General features: G+C 38.0%; 1 protein-coding gene across 10 annotated transcripts in view; it reads right to left on the bottom strand.

Moving 5' to 3' along the window:
• Positions 1-21,593, bottom strand: part of ARHGAP12 (Rho GTPase activating protein 12) — a 79,199-nt gene that overhangs the window by 11,735 nt on the left and 45,871 nt on the right. For 7 of the 10 annotated variants that reach the window (XM_065629069.1, XM_065629063.1, XM_065629064.1 and 4 more), the window contains 6 exons: positions 15,292-15,417; positions 11,636-11,710; positions 8,827-8,888; positions 7,128-7,209; positions 5,166-5,288; positions 332-436 (listed from right to left, as the gene is read on the bottom strand). In XM_065629069.1, coding sequence (XP_065485141.1) covers positions 332-436; positions 5,166-5,288; positions 7,128-7,209; positions 8,827-8,888; positions 11,636-11,710; positions 15,292-15,417 — 573 coding nt within the window. The remainder of the gene's footprint in view (positions 1-331; positions 437-5,165; positions 5,289-7,127; positions 7,210-8,826; positions 8,889-11,635; positions 11,711-15,291; positions 15,418-21,593) is intronic. The other 3 variants (XM_065629068.1, XM_065629071.1, XM_065629067.1) reach the window with 2 other exon arrangements.

The raw sequence follows: 21,593 nt of genomic DNA, 5'->3' as shown, positions 1-21,593 counted from the left end.
AACAGATATCATCAGAATTGATAAACACACTAGAATTCAAAAGTGAAATCACCTAAATCAAAATAAACTTCTCCTTGGCATAACTTTTACATAATATATATCCCCTCAAGAACACTTACCAGTGAAAACAGTAAATACCAATCTGCTTAAAATGTAAAAGCATATCCAACACAGACATATTAAAAGTTGACATTTCTTGCAGATACTAAGATACATGTACATTTGAGAGAGAAGAAATGTAGATAGCTCAATGTTTTTGGTTGTAAGTTTAGAGAAAATTTCTTAGGTCATTAAAGTACATATAATTCTGCATTAAAACAAAATAATTCACCTCAATAACATTCTTCTTGCTCGATTTGTCCTTTGAGGCCCAGTCAATCGATGCCCCTTTGAGATCCACTGTAAATTCTGGCTTAGACTGATTGACACCAAACTTCTGGAAAAAAAGAACAAGGATGAAAAAATTAAAACCAACCAAACTAACTCCTAACAGGTACACAGCCTTGCAGTCCTCTAAGTATAACATACATTATCTACCGTCTATACAACTTAAACTAAACACCATACTTTGACACAGATCAATAGGCATGATACCAGGAAAACAAAAACCAAACACAAAACACACTTTAAGCGTGCCTATTAAAAGCTGCTCAGCTTAAAGCCCTTAAAATTCCAACATTTAAAATGCCAACCAGATTCCAGCAGAGCTTTTCTTCCTATCACAAATGGTGTAAGTCCATACAGCATTTAATTGTAGCTCGATTTTAGTCAAGATAGTCCCAAGATTTAAAGAAAACTGGCTAACAAGTAACTGAAAACTGAAAAAAATCCTCATTCTGTCAGTTAATCCATGGTTGCATATAAAACCAAAAATCAAACCAGAAATAGTAGCTTTGCTAGACAGGAATCACATCCCTCCTGCACTGAAAGTAACACTTGAAGATTTTACCTTATCCAGAACTCAATTTCACTGTCCAGCTACTAAACAAACAGCAAATAACCAAAGTGATAAAAAACATTTAACCCACAAGTAACCCTTCAAACAGTTTGGAGCAAAACATCAGGGAGATACTTCTACCCACTACTTTTATATTTATGCGAGGTAACTCACATTTTTAAAATAAAGTACTTTTCCTAGGTTTGAGCCTATACCAGATAGCTTTGAAATATCATCCCTCAAAAAAACCAATTCAGTGAGCCCTACACACAAAAAGCTCTAATTGTGAGTAAAACATGAAAAGCTGGAAGTCTCTTGGTCGTAACACAGCAATTTAATGCTGTACTTGTAGGGAAGCTTGTAGCTTCTGATCCATCAGAAAGGTTCTTTTCTATTTCTTTAAAAAGTCTTTGATTCCAATGCTGTTTGTGTGACAGCTCTGGGGGACGTAAGCCCCGGGACAAGCTCCTTGCTGCGAACACGAGGTTTCCAGCCTGTACAACAACAGCCGTATCCAAGGTGGGAAAAAAAATCGTTCAGAAAACAGAATTAATCTGCTGCTTCTGATTAAATTCCCAGCATGGATGTTAATTAATGCTAATTGTGTTTTAGAAAGGCTGTTTACCACTGGAAAATCTCCCCACTTTGAGTCCTAAGGGCAATTAAGTGTTGAATGGAAAGTAGTATCTTAACTTGTTTATTTTACCCATGAAAAATCAGAATTGGGGAATATTTCTAATTGCTAAATGCCAGCTAGTGCTTCACAAAAAAGGGCAAGCAACCTTCACCTTCCGCTTTCTACCTTAATTCTCAGATAACACATCCAAGAACGTTTCCTATTAATTACAGGAGAGCTTTTGAGAGCTCAGCCATGGGGCCCACAGAACAGCAACAATCTCTGGCCCACTCTGGCTCCTGCAGTTGTGGGCGACCGTGCAGCAGCTGCCCACGTACAAAAGATTCACATAATTGCTTCACATACAACCAAAGTGCCCAGGCACACACTTCTGGCAGCCCAGAACAACCTTGCTGTGTGTTGGGGGAAAAAAAAAATTTTTTTAAAAATCAATTTATAGAGTTTGGCACTGGACAGAGCAGGAGACTAGTGCCTAAGTCCTCTGCAGGATCGGGGGGGATTCCTTAAAAACACCAACCAGATGATGTTGAGAAGCACAGGAGGTGGCTTGCTGCAGGTGATACCAACAAACAACAACAAAAAATGTAACAGTCACTGCTGTTTTGACCAAAAGGAGAGCCCTCCAACACATCAGCTTGCTGAACTGCCCACCTGGCTGATGGCGGTACTGCCTCAAACACCTTCACACTCTACCCATGTTTTTGGCCTGAATCCCTTTGGCATTTCAGAGAAGTACAGAACAAACCAAAAACTAGAAATTAAATTTCTCGGGGCGGAGGGGAAGAAGTCTGCCCTGCTCCTTCCTACAAGCAGTGCCCAAACCACTCTGTGCAATCCAAGGATGGGGAAACCCATGCAAACAATCCAGCCACTCTGCAAAGCTTCTCTGATATACCAATATGTTATAGACTCATCACAAACTTGACTTCTTTATCCATGGCAATTTTGAGTTTAGCGTGCAGACTCTCCTTTGAGCTTTCCTGACAAGGTTCTTTTCTGCTCCTGAGTGTATGAAAACAAGATGCCAGCAGCCACTTCCCTCCCTGCGAGCTTCCAGCAGCAAGTCCTGCCCAGGGCTGCTCAGGTGCTGTGCACACGTATGATAGCTAAAGGAACCAAAGCCCCCTGAAGCAAGCACGTTTTGTTGGGAGCAGTGAAAAGAAAACTCCTCCCTTTAGCAGCTGCTGCCACCTAGACAGAAAGTCTGCTTTCTCACAAGAGTGCGCTACCAAGTCAGCACTAGTTGAGATAAATTCGGCTCTCACTGCGCAGACACCTTATTCTTACTGCATTTCTCTTTTGAGCTGCTTGGGAGGTTTGGAAGGGGCAGCAGTGTGAGAAAACGGGGGAGTTCGCGGAGGTCTGTCCAGGGTGCTGCCAGCTGTCTTGGGTAGGAAGCCGTCCTAGAGTCACTTCAGACAGTTTTTTTTCTAGAAAAAAAAGCAATAGCCATGGGATGTGCTAGTGCTAGTTATATGGCAGAGATAAGTTTTACTTTTTGGAAAGAATGGGGTGGGTTGATTTTTTTTTTTTTTTGCTCTAAACATAGTAGATGCTGTGTAGTTCAAGGACTGCCTTGAAGATGTGTGCTGACATCAATCAATGAAAAGCCTTTTCAGCCTTTTCAGGAGTTTTCTCCAAGTCCTGGAAGCCTCCACAGGACAAGCCATGCAGTCTGTATTGTGATATATTCCAGCGTTCTCTGGAAACAAAACTGGATCTTATTTTGGGAAGACTTTGGATGTACAAATGACATCTGCAGTCTCGTAATACTAATTAGAGTTTGGTAGAAGGTTTTAATTCCAAGTCCTTCTGGCTCAGGGATGGACTGCAGATACAGAAGTGAGGAGACATACTCCTTTGTGGCTGGCAAGGAAGCTTCAGAACTTGCAGCTTTAACAAAAAAAGAGAAATATATTCTTTATTGTCATAGCAAAATGATAGAAAGTTTTTCTGAAACCAGACTCTGATAGGAGTATTTGCATTCCAAATAGTTTTCACAATAACAATCTACAGCTCTTGTATAATCAGCTGTGCAATACTGATGAACTGCAGTTAGGTACATATAACGTTCTTGCCTACAGTGGTGTGATGCAGTAATGAGAATTTGCCCAGACGAACCTTGAAAAGCATTTATTTCCTTGATGTCTGGGAAGCTTACCCACTTTTGTTTAAGTACCACTGTACCTGACACTGAGGACATGCACCTATTACAGAGGCTGACAGATCAATCCTGCTAAGCAGTTACTGTTTGCCGTGGTTTATGAACGCCATTGCTAAAATTTGCCAATAGCTATTACAACTCATTCACACCAGAAGTTGAGAGACACCTTTCAACAGTTGAAAACTTAAATTTCTGTGAACACACATATTAAAAAAAACGCAGAAATTTCCTTATGGAAAGTAGCATTTTAAAGTATACCAATGTACAAATTGCCTCTTCCAGGCTTCCACATACATAGCAATGAATTTGACAGACTAAGAAGAGGCAGTTCCATCATTTTTAGCATAACGTTAATTGAATAAGCCTACGGTTACTCCCTCATTACAGAAAAAGAAAAACAAACAAAAAACCCCAACAAAACAAAACATAAAACCCACAAAAAACCCCAAACAACCACCACAAAACAACACTAAGGTAGTAGTCATCAAAATAGTCATTCTAGAAGTCTCAGGAATCTTAACTAAACTCAAAAGATATAGCTCTCTCTCCAGTCTTCAGGAAATACAAGCCAAGATACCAAAACAGTTTTAAATATCACCAACACTTTAAAATCCCCCCGAAGCCAACCTACTGAAATGTTGCTTTCAGCATATGATTTTTTTCTGATAAGTCTTGACAAACTGATATTGAAACCCAAATACAACCAGCCAAGCCTTTTGTTTCTTCTAACAATGGCATCATGGTCTAAACTTCTCCTCACCCACCTTGAGCAATAAGCTACCATATTAGCTACCAACATTTTATCAGTTTCTGATAAGCCACACTTCTGTGCTTTGCATTTACACTTCAAAACATGACCAACTACAGATGCTTAAATTATATATAGAAAGTCCCACAAATTTCTATCAGCTTTCTTATATGTGGTATATAGCCAGAACATCCTTGAGCTCTTTTCCTTTCAGCTTTTTATGCACAACGTTTACATTTTTGAGTATTCCAATTATAGCTACTATTAATCAACAACAATGTACATTATTGTATCAAAAGGCATCATAGGCATCTTACAAACATCCTAAATTAGTTGTGTTATAAAGAATTAGACATAAGATATCTGTTAAAAACTGACCATATCATGCTATTTATTAGTCAAGACACCCGTGGTTCAAATAGTAGGCAAATTTGGGATTAGAATTCTGGCACTGATGAAACAGGTATCTTTCTATTTTGTTCCATCAGAACAATTACAGGATTACTGCAACACACTTGTGTTAATTTGCACCTTGGATGACTTTCAGAAAACCGCAAACAGGATACAAAAGATGTTATATGAAGTGACAAAACTTAAGCCTCGGAAAAATTCAAATTTACTTTCAAGATTAGCGGCAAATAGCCTTACAGGGACAAGAGGCATGCAACAAGAAACATACAGTGACAGCTGAAACTTGGTCAGAGTTTACATAGGTGACAGCAGGCCGACGACTGAGAGCATTTTTCCAAGAAGAAAGCAGCGAGAGCAAGAGCTCAGGAATTGAGCCCCCTTGGCAAAATGACTTGATGAGAAAAAGGAAGAAAAGTGATGAAGTCACAAAACAATGCACAAAAAAATATGTGGTTTTATCAATCACTAGATGAATGCTACACAAATATTCTCGTAAGATGAAGAAGGAACATAATTCTTGCAATATGTCAAACAGTTAGACTTGACTTCACCTTATTAAAATACTGACACAGATCAAAGTTTGAGGAGTGAGGTGGAATTTTTAACACCCCCCAAAAAAATCAGAGAGAAAAAAGAGTGTGTGCTAAATATTATATATTTAAAAATTCAACTGCAAGTATACAACACAAAGTCTTTGAAAGAGACTCTCCCTTAATATTTCCAGCTTCACTACATTACTGTTGATTATTTTGCTGATCCTACTCCGATACTTGACAGTATACAAACCTGACAGTGTCACACAGAAATATTGCGACACTTTTGCTCCACTTGAATTATCAAAATAATTTATGCTTTTTTTTCCCCCCACCAAATTTTCTTATTGGCAATATTTTTCTCACTGATGAATAACGGTAAATTTATTTACTGAGCGTCCCAATGTTTACAGGTGGGAGTGTCAGTAACTTTCAGACACACATGTTTCTGTGTCTTCTTCTGTGCTTTGTATCTGATGCACACCACGTTGTCTTGCCTTCCCCACACCAGGTGTGGGCAAGACCTCCTCAGGTCACCCAGTCCACTTCCTACCAGACAATGTAATTTACCTTATTTTATGCCTTTATTCTTTTTCCTTCCCTTCTCTTTTCTTTCTGCCTGACCATGTTTACTCTTTCCATTCTTTTCTACCCCAAATGTTATTATGTCTCCATCGTCACTCATTTTTTTCCAACCTTTCTACAGCAACAGAAGGGCAAAAAAAAAAGATGTTTATAGCTCTGAAATGAACTCAATGCTTTAGAAAAGAATTGTCAATATGAATTCACTACCCAAAAAGAAGTGCAGCAGGAGAAAGTGAGCCAAGGAGAAAGATCAGCAAAGCACAGCAAGACAGCTTATATCTATAAGATGCAATTTTGCTGGAATTCACATGATAATACGCTGGAATAACAAATACTGAATCTGACGTCTCTTTAGTTATTACAGGAGATCCACACAGTAATGTCAGACCTCCAGAAGCAGGTAAGTAAGTCGTAGATTAAAAAAAACCATCTCTACACTTATTAATGTAGAAATGCAGCAGGATAAATATAGCCAATTTAATTATAGAACTATTAAACTAGAGATGATACAAAAATTGAATGATCATCTTCAGTGTGATGTTTCTCTTTAGGTCTTCATCAGGCATCAAAACGGATACAAATACTTGTCATGCACGATGCAGATATAAAACAAAATATGGAATCCAGCAAGGCAAAGACTGAATGATATGACAACAACAATACATTATTCAAATAGTCCAACGCAATAAGCCAAGTGTCAGACTATCTTCTTTATTACATGTATCACATTCAAAATTATCTGGAGTTTACGAAAAAATATCAAAGAAGAGTAAAACAAACTGTTTAGACAAACACATTAGTAAGGAACACAAAAATATTTGGCCTTAGAGTAAAAACATCGAGCTCACAGGGCATGTGAATACCTCTTTATCAGTTTCTTACTTTTCAAATATAAAAATGTTTCTGAAATATAAGAAAGTACAACTTGTTTTATTCTCATTCTACATCATAACTGTTACATTAAAGTTTTTTCCTGCTAACCTACACACACTTATTTTTTCTAAATTGTGCAGGCATATCAGTATTAAAGCCCTACAAGTAAGAGGGCTTTAATTTATCGTGCTTTATGTGATTAACACTTAAATGAGTGTGGCGGTTGTTCCTGAGCTTACCCAGCCAGTTCCACTTCCTTGGGTTTTAGTGAACAGCAGTGATGAACCCTGTAACACTGCCCACGATGACATCCAGTTCTTTCTGTAAATATTTGTAAACAAACATAAGATAAATTGGCTTTGAAAGTAGATATTTAAATTGTCAATCATTGTTGCCCAGCTGACCTGCATGTTAATATACTTAACCATACATATGGTCATTAGTGCCATCAGTAAGTCTTAATTGGCATCATATTTGTAGAAGGGAACATATGTTAACAGTCCCAGCCTGACCATCAAAGTCTAAATCAGACAAAGCTAATTAGTAGTGGAAGCGGTTCACCAGGAGAAACAACACAATTATAATTTCAAAGGAGCTAATATGGAACACTCAGCCTACTATGTACTTAGTAGATAATGCTGAAGTACTGCATAATTCTCAAATTGATTGATCACATCTAACTGGGGTGTAAGTGTGCCGTGTTTATGTAATAAGCTCACTTACATTGGCAATAAATTATTTGCTACGCATCTAAAAATGCAGAAAAAGAACAAACTAGTTGTTCCAGCTGTCTATTTGCTTTTATCTCTGAGTACCTGTCCTCCTGAGGTTAAAAAAAAAAATAAAAGTCTTGACAAGCCCTGACAATCTATTCCCATTGCCCACACATGAATTATTATTCAGCAGTTCTCAAAGTGACAGGATGGCCATGATGCATCTTTCTGTACAGCACCCCAAATCGATGATTCCAATAGACATAAGTGGTGACAGTGTACTGTACCAGCCACAGCTTCCATGAGGCACTGTCCACCCTGTCCCACCAAGCTCCGAGGAACCAAACTGGAGGCCAGACACGTTGGCCACCTGTGCTGGACTGGGCCAGGGTGGCACTGGAAGATCAGTTGGGTGCTGAGCTATTTAAGCCTCAGGAAAAGCACATTCCATGCCTCTTAAGTCTAGGAAACACTGAAATAGATACATCACAGTTTTAGACCTAAAAGATTAAATTAAAATAAAAAGAAGTAAAAAAAGTAAAAAGTAAACCTAAATTAAATCTGAGAATGGGCCACACTTCTGCAGTATTTAACACTGCATTTAACGTTCTTTGCAAAACACCAGAAATGTAAGCATTATTTGATTATACTTTATGATTTATAATGTAAATGTCTGCCTGTGAGGCAGAGAAAGGAAGTTAGAAATTAGGTCATTCATAACCTACAGCGAGAGCAACGCTGGGTGACACATTCTGCTTCAAACCCTTCCCAAGTAGAGGGAAGGAAGAACTGGGGAGCACAAGACATGAACACTCCTTAGAAATTAAAGGAGCTGAAGTGAAAGTCTGAAAGCCCCTCTTACACCAATTCTATCCCAGGAACAAGACAGGTATCACCTATACAGATTTTCTCTTAAACAGATAAATAAATGGATCCCCTTTTAAAAAGTTGTCTCTCATCAGTGCACCTTCACAAAATCACTGCCCATGTGGAGGCCCGGCATCCGTGAGCCTCTGGCTCTCCCAAGTCCATTATCTTTAGCTCACTGGGAGAAACACACACTTTGGGATAAGGAAATGCTGTGTCCTACAGGAAAACCTCTATGGCAAATTCAGACAAAAAGTTATAAATTGTAAAATCCAGTATGCTGTAGTAATATATAATAAAAGTCAGATATCTTACACAAACCCTTATGCACAGGTACTTCTAGAAGTCCAAGACTTACCGAACTTTCTTCCCATTTTCTGTAATTTTTGTCACATTCAGTAAACCATACTTCTCTTGACCCTGTAAGACAGAGTAAGCCACAACTAATATAAAAGAAAATCTGCTTCTATTCCCATGGAATTCAATCCCCCAAATAATCAATTTCTGGCAATGGGCCATCTTAGCCCATGTTATAACTTCAAGAAACTTGTTTTATGTATATTTAAATATGCAGAGATCGGCAAAACCAAAATTCCTTTGGGAAAGTACTCATTACCATTTAGAGGGTAAAAAAGTTTTCCTCCTGCTTTGGACAAGCCAAACTAAATTATTTGTGGTACTAGACACTGGAAATTTTAAATGTAATGTATAATGATTGGTATAATTGCACATTCGTGTTTGTGTCCTGTATTTAAAAAGGAGATGACTGACAAACAAACAGCCTAAATTGTCTGACAAAATTATTCCAAGTTTTAACATAATTGCATATTTTAAATAAAACATGGTTGAAATGCATAAAAATATTAATATATTCATTTCAAAAGCAGATGAGTGAAACATTTCTTTGATGTCCTATTTTTTTTCCTATCTCTAAGCAAAATATTAGCATTATAAACTACTTAATTATGTCCTGTTGATGAAAATCATTTATATTGCTATGCCTCTGTACAAATTTGGAAATCAGTCAGTGAATGGCAGAAAAAGAACATCGCTGAACAAGAAGGGTATTTGCAAGTTGCAAATATATGGAGTGGATATTTGTAGTTTCTATGCAAAAATAATAAAATATAAAGCAATCTTTGAAAAAATATTTTAGAATAAAAAAGAAAACCATCAATTTACACCATTTGTGACTCTCAAGACGAGGTAACAAATTCTGTCATTTTCTCCCGTCACTCCAGCCTTGCCCTACTAGTGAATACTGCTACAGGAATGTAAAATTCTTTTTTTAATCAATTCCTTTTCAGTAACGGCTTGTAACAGTTCCTAATTTAAGAACTAAGCTATTAGTTGAAACAATCAACTAGGGAAAGGATCCAAATTAGTTTTATCGTAATAAAAATGTCCTCAATTCCAGATTCAGTGAAAACAGAAGATATATTCTCTTCAGCTTTCTCCTCTAAATCTCAAATTTAAGTGGACCATAACTGCAGAATACAATATCGAAGCGATTTTTTTTTTTGGCTGGAATACTGTAACAACACTCTTAAAGACATAGATCTGTTTTTCATGAACCTTAAAAAAATTTACCTACATGTTTCAAGCACAGCAAATCAAATACAAAAAAAAAAAAATAGACATGTTTACAAAGACAATAGATTTTAGCTGGTGTTTCACATGTTATTTCTGTCCAATGGTAACTGCTACTCTTAACTCAATCTAAAAATCTCCACTGGGCTGGAACTTTTTCCTAGCCCCGTGATGTGTATATCATTTTCCCAAACTGATATTTTCAATAGAAGAGGCAATTCCGTCCCCAACAAAAAAAAGCCTGTTTTGTAGATCCCTGTATGCGTGATCCACGCCGACCACCACTAAGAGTCCAACGTGTTGCACCTTCCAACAGACCCTTGGCCTTGGTCAGCAGAGCGGCCTGTCAGGCCTGTCACCCTCCGTCACTGTGACTGAGCAACCCAGCCCCACTTTCTCAAGTAAATTAGGGCTTTAATAAATTACTCATGGTGGAACTGCTGGGAATGCTCCAGAGAAGAATTATTCAGAAAATCTATCGTAATGCCCTACTCAGCAGCAACACTAGGGGGTACTAACAGGAAAATTACTGTAATCGGGCAAGAGGAAGTAGAAAACAAGCTAAGGACCAAAACACAATAAAATTCATCAGCTTTCTTTGTAATACTTATATCCCAGGGTACAGCTAAAGAAAATACAGATTATTTTTTCTATTATCTAAAGCAGCAGTGCATTCTTCTACAAAATACAACTTTAATAATTCAAGGTCTGAGACGTATTTAAATAATTAGAATACATGCAGCAATAATTGCTTGTATGTAAGGCTATCAACTATGCTTGCTTAATAAACAATGTTTATTTTATTGTGGAAAACTGTTCGAAGAGTTCTAAGAATGGATCAGCATGAATAAGCCAGAGAACCATTCTTCTGTGCGCAGAGTTAAGAACAGAACAGGAAAAGTTGCACCTTTCATGCCCTGAGCTACGGATTAAAGGGCTGCTAAAAATCGATCAAGGCACATATTTCAATGCTACTATAGTACAGCTGCAAAATTAAAACACTTCATTTTTTTAATTACTTCCACTGTTTAAAATAAAAACTGAAGCAAAAAAAATCTGTTAAACATCTATAAGGAGTTTAACAAGCTTAAGTTTTCCTCCCAGCAGTTATTCTACTAAATCAAAAAGACGTAGTCCATTTATGCCAGGTCCTCTCTCTCTTTTCAAGGAGACTGAAACACGAGTGAAAAATAAAGATATCAGATACTACAAACTATTACTGACAGATTCTGTGGAGAGGTGGGGTTTATTTCTGCCTTTACCTTCCAGGTTGCTATGTGAGACTTGACTGTTGGGGGAAGTAAACTGAGTTCTACATAATTTGAAATAATTTTATTCTACAGTGAATTTTTAACTTAATCTCCTATCACCAAGCTGTATTTAAACCCCAGGCATCTACATGGTTTTTTTGAAAGCACAGTTGGAGGCAATGCATTCCTTTTAAAATGTAAAGCCTTCAAATACTTTTATCCCATTATTTTTCTCAGTAACAAGCAAGCTTACCCTCAATTCTCTGATCATGAATAGCCCAGTTTCTACAACATCTACTTATCTATTTAAACACTTTGCATACTGACTGTGGCCTGATGCTTTGGTGATGAAGGAGAGGACTCATTTTCAGGAAAACTGGCCTTAGAAGCAGTTGATGATTCCTGTAAAATTCAATTAGGCAACATAAGTTATTATCTTTCTTACAATTATTTTAATTTTTTTCAACTCTAAAGATACTTCTGCTCTTTATACAGACTCACACATCACAAAGAATGTACTTTTTTAAAACATTCATTATATTCTCAGATAATTGTATTATAAACCTGCTTACTAAACAGTGTTCTTACAAGATTTACAGACAACACTCAAACTGAGTTAATTAGCACATATCCTTTTGAAAAAATGTTAATACATACTGTATTAGCAAAGTTTTCATTCAAGAGGCAGACTTTTTAATGGCATTGCTATCAAATTATGAAGCACATCTATAATACTAAGTTACTACAGGACACCATATAATAAATACCAAGATTTTAAAGAACAGATTATGTCTCTGTGTAGGTAGTAAATATAAGATTAGTACAATAAATTGTTATACTTGTAAAAAAGCAGATACCAGCTCGATTAATTTATGTAAGTCATGAACATTAATGTCCTTATAATCAAGCACTGAAAACTTCTAGAGATTCAGGCTTTTGTTTTAAACTAGACATCAACTACAGACTAATAGAAAGTATTAAATCCCTGAAAACTAGAAAAATTGCCCATCTGGAACAAAAAAGGCATGTGCATTTCCTCTGAGGTAATGATTGCTTTGCACAAATACACCACTTGAAAATCTGGTAAAGAATTTCACACAGAAGAAAAACATCATTTGTTCTCCATTACTGTTAGCGCACTTCTCCTCCCTCTTATTAATTCCCTCGATAGCTCTCCCAAATTCAGTTTGCTTTTCCAGCATTACCTAACACTCTGCACACCCATGCTTTAAAATTCACTTGTAAATCTACCTACAGAAATGGCCCACTAGTTATTTAGTGGCATAATAACAGAGAATATTAGCAAGCCTAAGAACAGCCTACATGTTCCATATTTTCAGATGTCTGTAGAGCTGGGGAGGAATATGTTCAAATTAAAGAAATCAAAGTTGTTCCTCTCAGGAAGGTATTTTTTCCTCTCCTTACCAATTTTTTTAGCTGATGGCTATATACAGATATGTGCCACAGCCAATAAACACTCAACAAGTACATTTGATATAATCAAATTCTCATCAGCCATGGCAACCCATACTTTCACTCTGACACGTTTCAAGCACTCTTTTGACTGGCCTGTTTTCATAGAATTGTGTTGTTTTTCCAGGAAAAACAAATAAGGAAAATAAAAAGAAAACAGCTTCCCTAAGAATCAGTTAAAAAGCAAACTTGGGATTGATGTGCCTATCCAGCCAAATGCCAGTTGTTTTTCTTCCTATTTCATTCTTAATTTGAGATAGCTTTCATACCCAAAGCAACTTTGGAACAAGAAATCCAGTATTTGTGGTCAGGAACTATCCCTTTCCACATCCTAATTTAAAAGTAGAGTATATAACAGTGTGCCTGCCAGTGGTAATAAAATGGGTGCATCAACGCACTAAAAAATGTTGTCCTCCTACAATATACTACTTTATTGCTCCACTACACATTTTTAATTTCCTCAAAGCATTAATATTGTCCTTTATATGAACTATATAGTGTCTTTGCCATTAAAAAATGCATGCTGCCTGCATAGTTTGAAGCTGTGAAAAGAACTTTAAGCTACTGACTTAGCCTTTCAAATGTGGCTCATATATACAGTTTCTTTTGGTTATTACACTAGGCATTTGTACACTTCCATGTTTGCTTCACTAGGTTTACAGTCTTGAAGACAATGTGTCTTGAAGTAAACAATTCCACTTATTCAATGTTTTTCAAGAGCTTCTTCATTCAGTGCAACTCTACATAAAGGTTGTTCCAAAATATGCCTAAACACAGAAAGATAAATCTTCCTTTAAAAGCGAGGCCAAAACTCCAAGCTGTGTCCCAACAGAATCGTTCACACCTGTGAGGCGCAAACTGCACATGAGGCTGGAAGCGCCCCACCAGCTCTGGTTTCTCAGGGCTCCGTCCAGGTGTCCCTCGTGCAGTGACACGAGACATGCAGGGTACAGAGGGACGGCTGGAGGAGCAGTGGAGGAACCTTGGGATCGCTCGAGCTGATCTAACAGGCACATGAGCACTGTCTCCAGCCAGGCACGGTCCACCGCCTCCCCAGCACCACGGATGATATATTCTAAACTGACAGCTCAAAAGCTTAAGATCAAATCCAATAAATCCTGTCCTGAGGAAGTAAGTCAACTCATGACAACCCACTCTCTTGTACCCAATTTCAACAAGGAAAGCCATTAAAATGTACCAAAAACAACAGGTCGAGCAACTAACATTCTGAGTAGCAGATCCATTTTTGTTACAACTACTGTGTTTTGTCCACAGAAGTTTGGCATCTGAGATTACACAGGCACACATATAGGCTATTCTCCATACTCCCAAATTCATTTCTCCCTGTACCTTTAGAAAAAGGGAGTTTACAACACCGTTTCCTGGTGTCTCATTCTGAGTAGTCTGTGCTAAGATTTCAGCATTACAAAGTATTTCCGTTTCCATTAGTCTTGGGATGGACTGCTGCAAAGTTATAGAAACCAGCAAGTCAGCAGCCTCCCACACCCCTTCCAGTTCCTCCCCACTCAGCTCACCCATGGGCAGAATGTCTCAGTACAAGCTGAAACGTCTGGGACAAAAAAAAATCAAACCAGAGAGGGACAGGCAGAGGGACAGGCAGAGGGACAGGCAGAGGGACAGGCAGAGGGACAGGCAGAGGGACAGGCAGAGGGACAGGCAGAGGGACAGGCAGAGGGACAGAGGCTCTGTCTCCTTGCTGGCCTAAACAGCTTCTTTGTACAGCCCAAAACAGACTATCAAGAATAAGCCCTAAGAATGGGCAGAAAACAGCTGTTGTTGTTACTGACCTGTAGCTCTTTTCAGAGCAAACGCCCAGCTCAGCTCTGGCCAGGATCAAAGCTGAGCGTTTCAGCACTCCCTGCACTGTCCTCTGTCCTTCCACAACAATATTACAGCCCTGCTCTAATCACACACAGCTTTTCCTCTTTCCTTGAAATATTACAGTGGAGATTAATGGAACAGTCATTAAAGGGATAAATATTACTATTTACATCTTTAAGGCACAGTTTTTGCTTTAGCAAGTGCAATTTTTATTTCAGTGCTATGAATATTTCAGTTATTCATCTGCAATCTTTCAAGTGTATTCCTCTTTGGTGTTGCCTACAATAAAAACATTCAGGTGTGAAATATCACTATACCTTACATGAGAACCTCACCCACATCCATAATTCTTGAATTCAAAGCCTAATGATACTCCATAGCCTGAACTGAATTGGGAGATTCCCAGTTATAATTAAAATGATTGTACACACCAGAACCTGAACTAACACTAGTTAGAATACTTACAGGATAACAAGAAAAGAGCTGCTACTCACGAAGTAACAGTAATAAGGTTATAGAAAAGTCCTTGGCTTCACTGAACGTTATACACAGTGACACAACAGAAAAATAAGATTTCATAAATTCATGCATACTCATTTCTGTTAGATTAAATACTTCATATATCACAAACAGTTGGTATTCCAGCATGCTGTTTAACCTGCTCCTACCTTATCATTGGTGTCCAACACAATCGTGCTGTGCCTCCATTTTGTTAAAACTATCGGTTCTTGTATCCTCCTGTCCAGACTCCTACTCTTTATTATATCTCTCTGCTGCTGCGGTGAAGCATTATACTAAAGAAGAGAAAAATCAAACTATAAGTAGAATCTCAATTCATGTAAACAAGACCTGGACATACCATTCATACATCTTAACAGTGCAAGCTTTCAGATTCCTGAAGTCCCCCAAAGGTGTGAAGATAGCCTTGGTTTTATTTTGCATTTAACCTTCAGCACAGTCCTTTCTGCCGTAGTCCTCTCCGAGGCAGTAACTAAGACTGGCCTGCTGGGAAAATACTCTCCATTGGCAGAGAGATGTTTGATTTCTCGTGCAACAGCTTACTGCCAGTTTTGTGATCAACCAGCATATTGAGAACCACCATGGAATTACAATAAATACAAGATTTAAACATTCACTCTTCATATTGCACTGACAGAACTATAACACCTGTCTAGCTCTTGTGTAAGAAAAGAAAAACCCGATTATCCTGCAGTGAGGGATTTAGATTGAGAGTTGTGATTGCCTGGATATGATCCCCTTTGACCCAAAGGTTTGGGATGCCTTGGAGAGGAGACGCAAGGCTGAGGACTTGCTTTTTCAGAATAGGCACATAAAAATACTTATAAAAGGATTTGTTGGTCTGAAAAGTCCATAAGCACAGAAAATAAATATTTAGCAGTAAATAATTTTAAGACTTGACAAAGGAGAGAATGGTTTTATCATAAAATAGGTTTTCTACTGATTCAATAACATACAAAAATATACAGGCTGAGAAAATGTGAGGGTCATGAGAAGGCCCCAGCATTTAATTAGATCTCAGCACTGCAGCACACTTATCATCAGTAGCATTGCCATTTTAAATCATCACCATCAACACTGAGGTAGCATTATAAAGAATTATTAAAAAACTTCAAATAAAGTTTAACACTGAAAATACAAACAAGAAAAGACAACATTAATGTATGTTGGGGGGTTTTTTAAGTAACTAAAAATCTCATTCTTTCTATTCAGCATCAGAAGACTAAAATCTGCACATAGAAAGAATCATAAGGCAGCATTTGAGAAGTCATGTAAAGGACTAGAATCTACTGGGTAAGAAGTAACAAATAAAGTGCAATAATCTTTGCAAGTACACTGAATTCTTCAGCTTTGCTACCAATTCCTACTGGAAGCTCAGAGCCCCAGGTCTTCAAGGGCAGAAAAATCTACACCTACACACACCAATGAAGCATGGCAAGGTTTAACCTAAATAACATAAATGCCAAATTTAAGCTAAATTCTACACCACAGTTATATTTACTGTCCAAATAAAGACCTAGCATTACTACTGCCATGGCAGACACTATGCTTGTGTTAGCTGTGTATTTTACGTGAGCAGAGTCAATGCTCCAATAAGTCAATAGATGCTTAAAATGTAAATAACTTCAGTGTTTCCTTAAATTATTTCAATACACACAAGAGTAGGAAAATATTCCCAGTTGAACGGGTCTTGCAGTATCAAGAATAAAATTTGGTTGTTCGTGTGCAGACAGAAATGTATTGGTTGTCCTTGCAGAAATTCACTTCTGAGTTTGCACTGACTTTGTATCAGGTTCAGCACATTTTTACTCACTTGACAACGACTTCCTTACAATGGTGAGGGGTTAAAGCAACACTCAGTTTGTTCCCTTGTTAAATCAAAAGCTGAACCATCATTCATGCTGCAAGGAATGTAATACTAGTTCACTCGCTTGTTATGGAAATATCCACTCTGCAGATGCTCCTACAACTCAAACTGTGGGAGCAAGATAAGCAACATGTAGCAAAAATGCCCACTCATATTACAACTAAAATCTAAAAATGACGTCTTGGAGGAGTTTTGACAACTGCTGAAAAGTCTATTAAGGCTCACAACAAGTGTGACCCAGCTTTTTGCAGTGGAAGAGAACAACATATTGAATTCAAATATATTTCTTGCTACGAAACAGAACTATTTATTTCAGAAATAGATTTATACTTCAGTGACACTGGTGAATATTATTTATGGAAATCCTCCATGCACTTTCCATTTGAGTAACTCGAGAAATATAAGTTTAAACAAAGACTTATTTTAAAGTCATTTATCTTTAATTTAAGTCCATGTTAAAGGGTTAAGATACGGGCACAAGCCTAATTACAGGTGATCTATATTTAAAAGGTGCCTTTGATACCATCGCAAGCCATCAGGAGTTAATTTATCTAACAGACAACCCTGTCCTGAAGAAGAAAGGACCTGTAAAGTAATAAAACATTCTAGTTTTAAAGAATAAATTTAATGAGAAAGCAAAGCAACAGTATATGGAGTCTATTAACAAAGCACTGCTAACAACTCAGGAACACTGAGCTACATGCATCTTAAATAATTTGCATTGATGATACAAACTGTGTTAGTAAACTGACAAGTCTTTAAAGGGAACATTTGACATTTTTGCCCCATTTTCTCACAATAGAGGTGCCAAGTAAACATTCTGCGCTCAGGTGTTTGTGGGGTTTTTTTGGTTTTGTTTGTTTTTTTCCTTACAAATAGTGGAACACAATAGTAAGGGTGGGAAAAGAAAATGTTTGTGTATTTCCAGGCTCAGTAAAAACCTCCACTTTGAAAATAAAGGGGCTGATCTGTGATGTCCAAAGAGAATCACAGTGAGACACAGACACTGTTTCAGACTCTGCATTATCCAACTGAACAAGGTCAGGCAGAGCCCACTGGACAGAGAACAGTGGGCAGAGCCTGGCCAGGCCAGGCCTGGTCCCGCCACCCCTGCTGTTCCTGGGTCTGCCCCCACCCCATCTCCTCAGCTCAGAAACCCTTGCAGAACAGTTTCAGGTCAGAGTCACTTATTGACACTCTATAGGACTCCTACCTGCCGAGCTGCTGCCTCTCCTACAGGCATTTACAATGGTATTTCCCACTGTTCTATCAGCAACAATGAGCAACTAGGTTGGGCTCCCCTTCCCTCATGCAAAATCTTATTTTTACATGACTCTAAACAGGCTTTCTCTGCCTAAGCCTTGGTGCAACCTTGAAGACAGATCAGCCAAGGGCCATATACTGCACTAAAACTCACCCATTCAAGACTACGCATAGCCTGATAGGACAGTCTCTGCTATACCATATGCCTTAATAGCATCTTCTTAAGGGTGCGATGTTATTTTCTTAATTCTAAAGCTTTTGATAATCTACCACACAACTCCAAATATACACAGTACTGCTCCTTGAAAAATCCTCCACAAACTCATATCTGTTCCATGGCATTAACCACCCAGTACATCACCTCAATTTGTTTCCCAGTTCATTGGGAACGTCTCCTACCAGGAAGGGAGGACATGAGCCAGTTGGTTATACTCTGACTGCAGGAATGAGGTAACACAGACTTCTGGTTAGAACAGCTCTTGGCATAGGGTAAGGACACCAGTAGTGTAAATTTAGGTCACAAAGGGTTATTTTCTTTGCTGAATTTGTTCAATGCCTTCACCAGCAACTTCAAAGCTTTCTTTACCTTGGTATAAGATTTTCTAACCCTCTCAACTGGCCGAGTGATTTATATTTCATTTTAACCTGAGACGTGGCATGGCTCAAGGCTCTGCCCTAGCCTAATTGTGCCTGAAATAAATGTAGCACCTCGTGAGTTATTTGTAGCAGTTGTCCCCATTCTTATAGAGATGACACAGATCTGTCAGCTTTAAGAAACAGAAAAAAATTATTATTGGTTTGCATTAACAACATCCTCAGTCAGATGAAAGGAACCGGGTGGTTGAAGGGAGAAAACACTGGGAAGCAACAGACGATGTAGAGACCCAAAGTTGAGCATTTTACACTACCTTCTTGTAATCAGAGATCAAAACAGCAGCACTTAAAAATATTCTGATATCTTATCCTTTGGCACCTTATATATTCTACTATCTTATTTGTACTTGTCCCAGTAGATTGCCTGAAATCGAAGATTTTTTTTTTTTAATTTAAATATTGCCTCAGAACAAAACCACTCCTGAGTGCTACTACTGTCATTGGCTTCGAATAAACTTCCATGGTGTTCCAATGGACATAAGTCTTCTGTTATAGCTTTTGCTTTTCTTTTAAAATAAATCACATTTTTCTTAAACCTACATAAAGAAAAAAAAGAATCCTTTTTGTCTGTGTAAGGACTTCATTCCCTCTATTTCTCTAGGGAAAGAAGATTCCTCATTCTCTGCCACAGGACATCAAGCAGCTCTATCTCACTTTCTCCCCACTCTCATCTTATTTGGAAGAAGGGGAGGAGGGTGGGAACTACCAAACATCAGGATAAATAAGGAAGACCAGACCAGGCCTCTTGAGTACAAACACCCACATTAAAGAGAAACAAAAAAAAATCTGACTGCCTTCCCGTACTTATCTCAGGTTTGTCATATCACTTGCACTTTTGTCCTTAAAAACTATCTAGATCCTCACATCAGCTGAGACAGCCTCAGCTTTTGCCAAGCGATCTCCAATTTTATGACAAAAATGTGAAGATGATTCACTATTGCTAATGATCCTGTTTAGTGCATTGACATACGAATGCCAGCACACACAGTGTGTTACCTCAAATCAAGGAACACAGCTCAGAACAAGACAAATTTACTGTAAGACAACCAGGCCCTATTTACATGTTGTCATCTTTATTTTCTTTATATCTCCAGGATATCTGCCTGATGCTGCCTGCATCATGTTTTACTGTAATTTTTCAGATAGCATGTGCTGTTTGACAGCATTCAGGTCTCCAGCAGGAAAATCATCCACCTGAGTTCCAGAGTTGAGGCCCGAGCTCACACAGTGCACGACTGAATTAAGATATCGTTGGGCTCCTAAAACCACCCAAACTGCTGCTCCTCCACCTGCCCGCTCCTCTGTGGACACAGCGAGGGGAGGGAACGCTGCAGGAACTTCTAGAACAGACTGTAACGGCAATATCACAGCCTGCAGATTTTAACACCAAACTGTGACTTCACTCCAGAGGCTTAGAGCTTATGGATTTTCTTTCAAAGTCTATTCTTGGATCAGAGAGCTTGGTCAGAGGATGGGCACGTATCATGTTGTTATGCCAGATATCAGCCGAGGAATGCATTTTGCAAATATGAGAGGCCATTAATCTCTAATTTTTATTAGGCTGTCCTCTCTACCTCCCCTTCGAGCTACTTACTCGACAGCTATTACATAGTTAACCTCACTATCTTTTTATCATTTTGACAGATTAGCTTTTTTAAACTTCAGAATTAGAGAGTTCTCATTTCTGAGATCAGTTTAACTGTTCTCCCCCCTTAATACAGATTTCTGATTTGTTTAAAGTATAAAACTCATATTAGAAAATTCCATTTCTGGAATAGGGTTGTAGCCTTCCTCAACATGATTTAGATATTACTCATTCACTACACAGGAAATAAACTTATTTTATCATAATGATCTACACAGGAATGAACTTTTATCTGCTGGTTTATATCTTTTTTTAAAAAAATATTTGGCAAGAGCAAACAAATGGATGCAGCAGAACGCATAGGCATGGAGAAAATTCAGTCTTTTGCAAGATGTAGTACAAATTATGGTTAAGGATTATCCATTGTAAAGAATAATTCGGTATGTTCTTCTCTTTCACTGCAAAAAGCTGGGTCACACTCATCATGAGCCTTAATACACTTTTCAGCAGTTGTCAAAGCTACTCTGAGACATCATTTTTAGCCAGAGGCATTCAGCTATTCCTAGATCTTATTTAAATATACATAACTGGAGGGCTTTCTATGAGACTGTCTGAAGTAATTTGTTCTGTAACCGCCTCCCCTCCTCAACATATACCCTCACAATTTAACACACATACAAGAATACTAGAAGTGTTATTTCTGAGCATGTTCACATTTACAGTTAATCTTATAACAATGAAGATTTTTCATGTTATAGTATTTGATCAGCTAATGTGCTATTTCCAGAAACCTCTGGACAACTTTTAGTTCTAATGAAGTCCAGATTATTAAGAACCATCTAACAAAAGGATGCTCCCTTTTTGTGGTTTAACAGCACTACATGGCCATGCTATTCCATCACTTTATTTCACAACAGATTTTGAAAGGTAATATTTGAACTAAATACACTGGGAAAAAACTGACCAAAAGGGTTTTTCTTAGTAAGCAAGAGTTAAAATGCTGAAGTCTTTCTATGGTTTTCTCTCACCACTCATGAGAGCTTTCAACATTACTATTATTCTTCAAAGCAGTTCTGTGGTCT

This window comes from Caloenas nicobarica, chromosome 2 (assembly GCF_036013445.1).
Source record: "Caloenas nicobarica isolate bCalNic1 chromosome 2, bCalNic1.hap1, whole genome shotgun sequence".
NCBI classification, from domain to species: domain Eukaryota; kingdom Metazoa; phylum Chordata; class Aves; order Columbiformes; family Columbidae; genus Caloenas; species Caloenas nicobarica.
The sequence above is the reverse complement of the archived record's forward strand: the minus strand, read 5'-3'. Positions and strand labels throughout refer to the sequence as shown.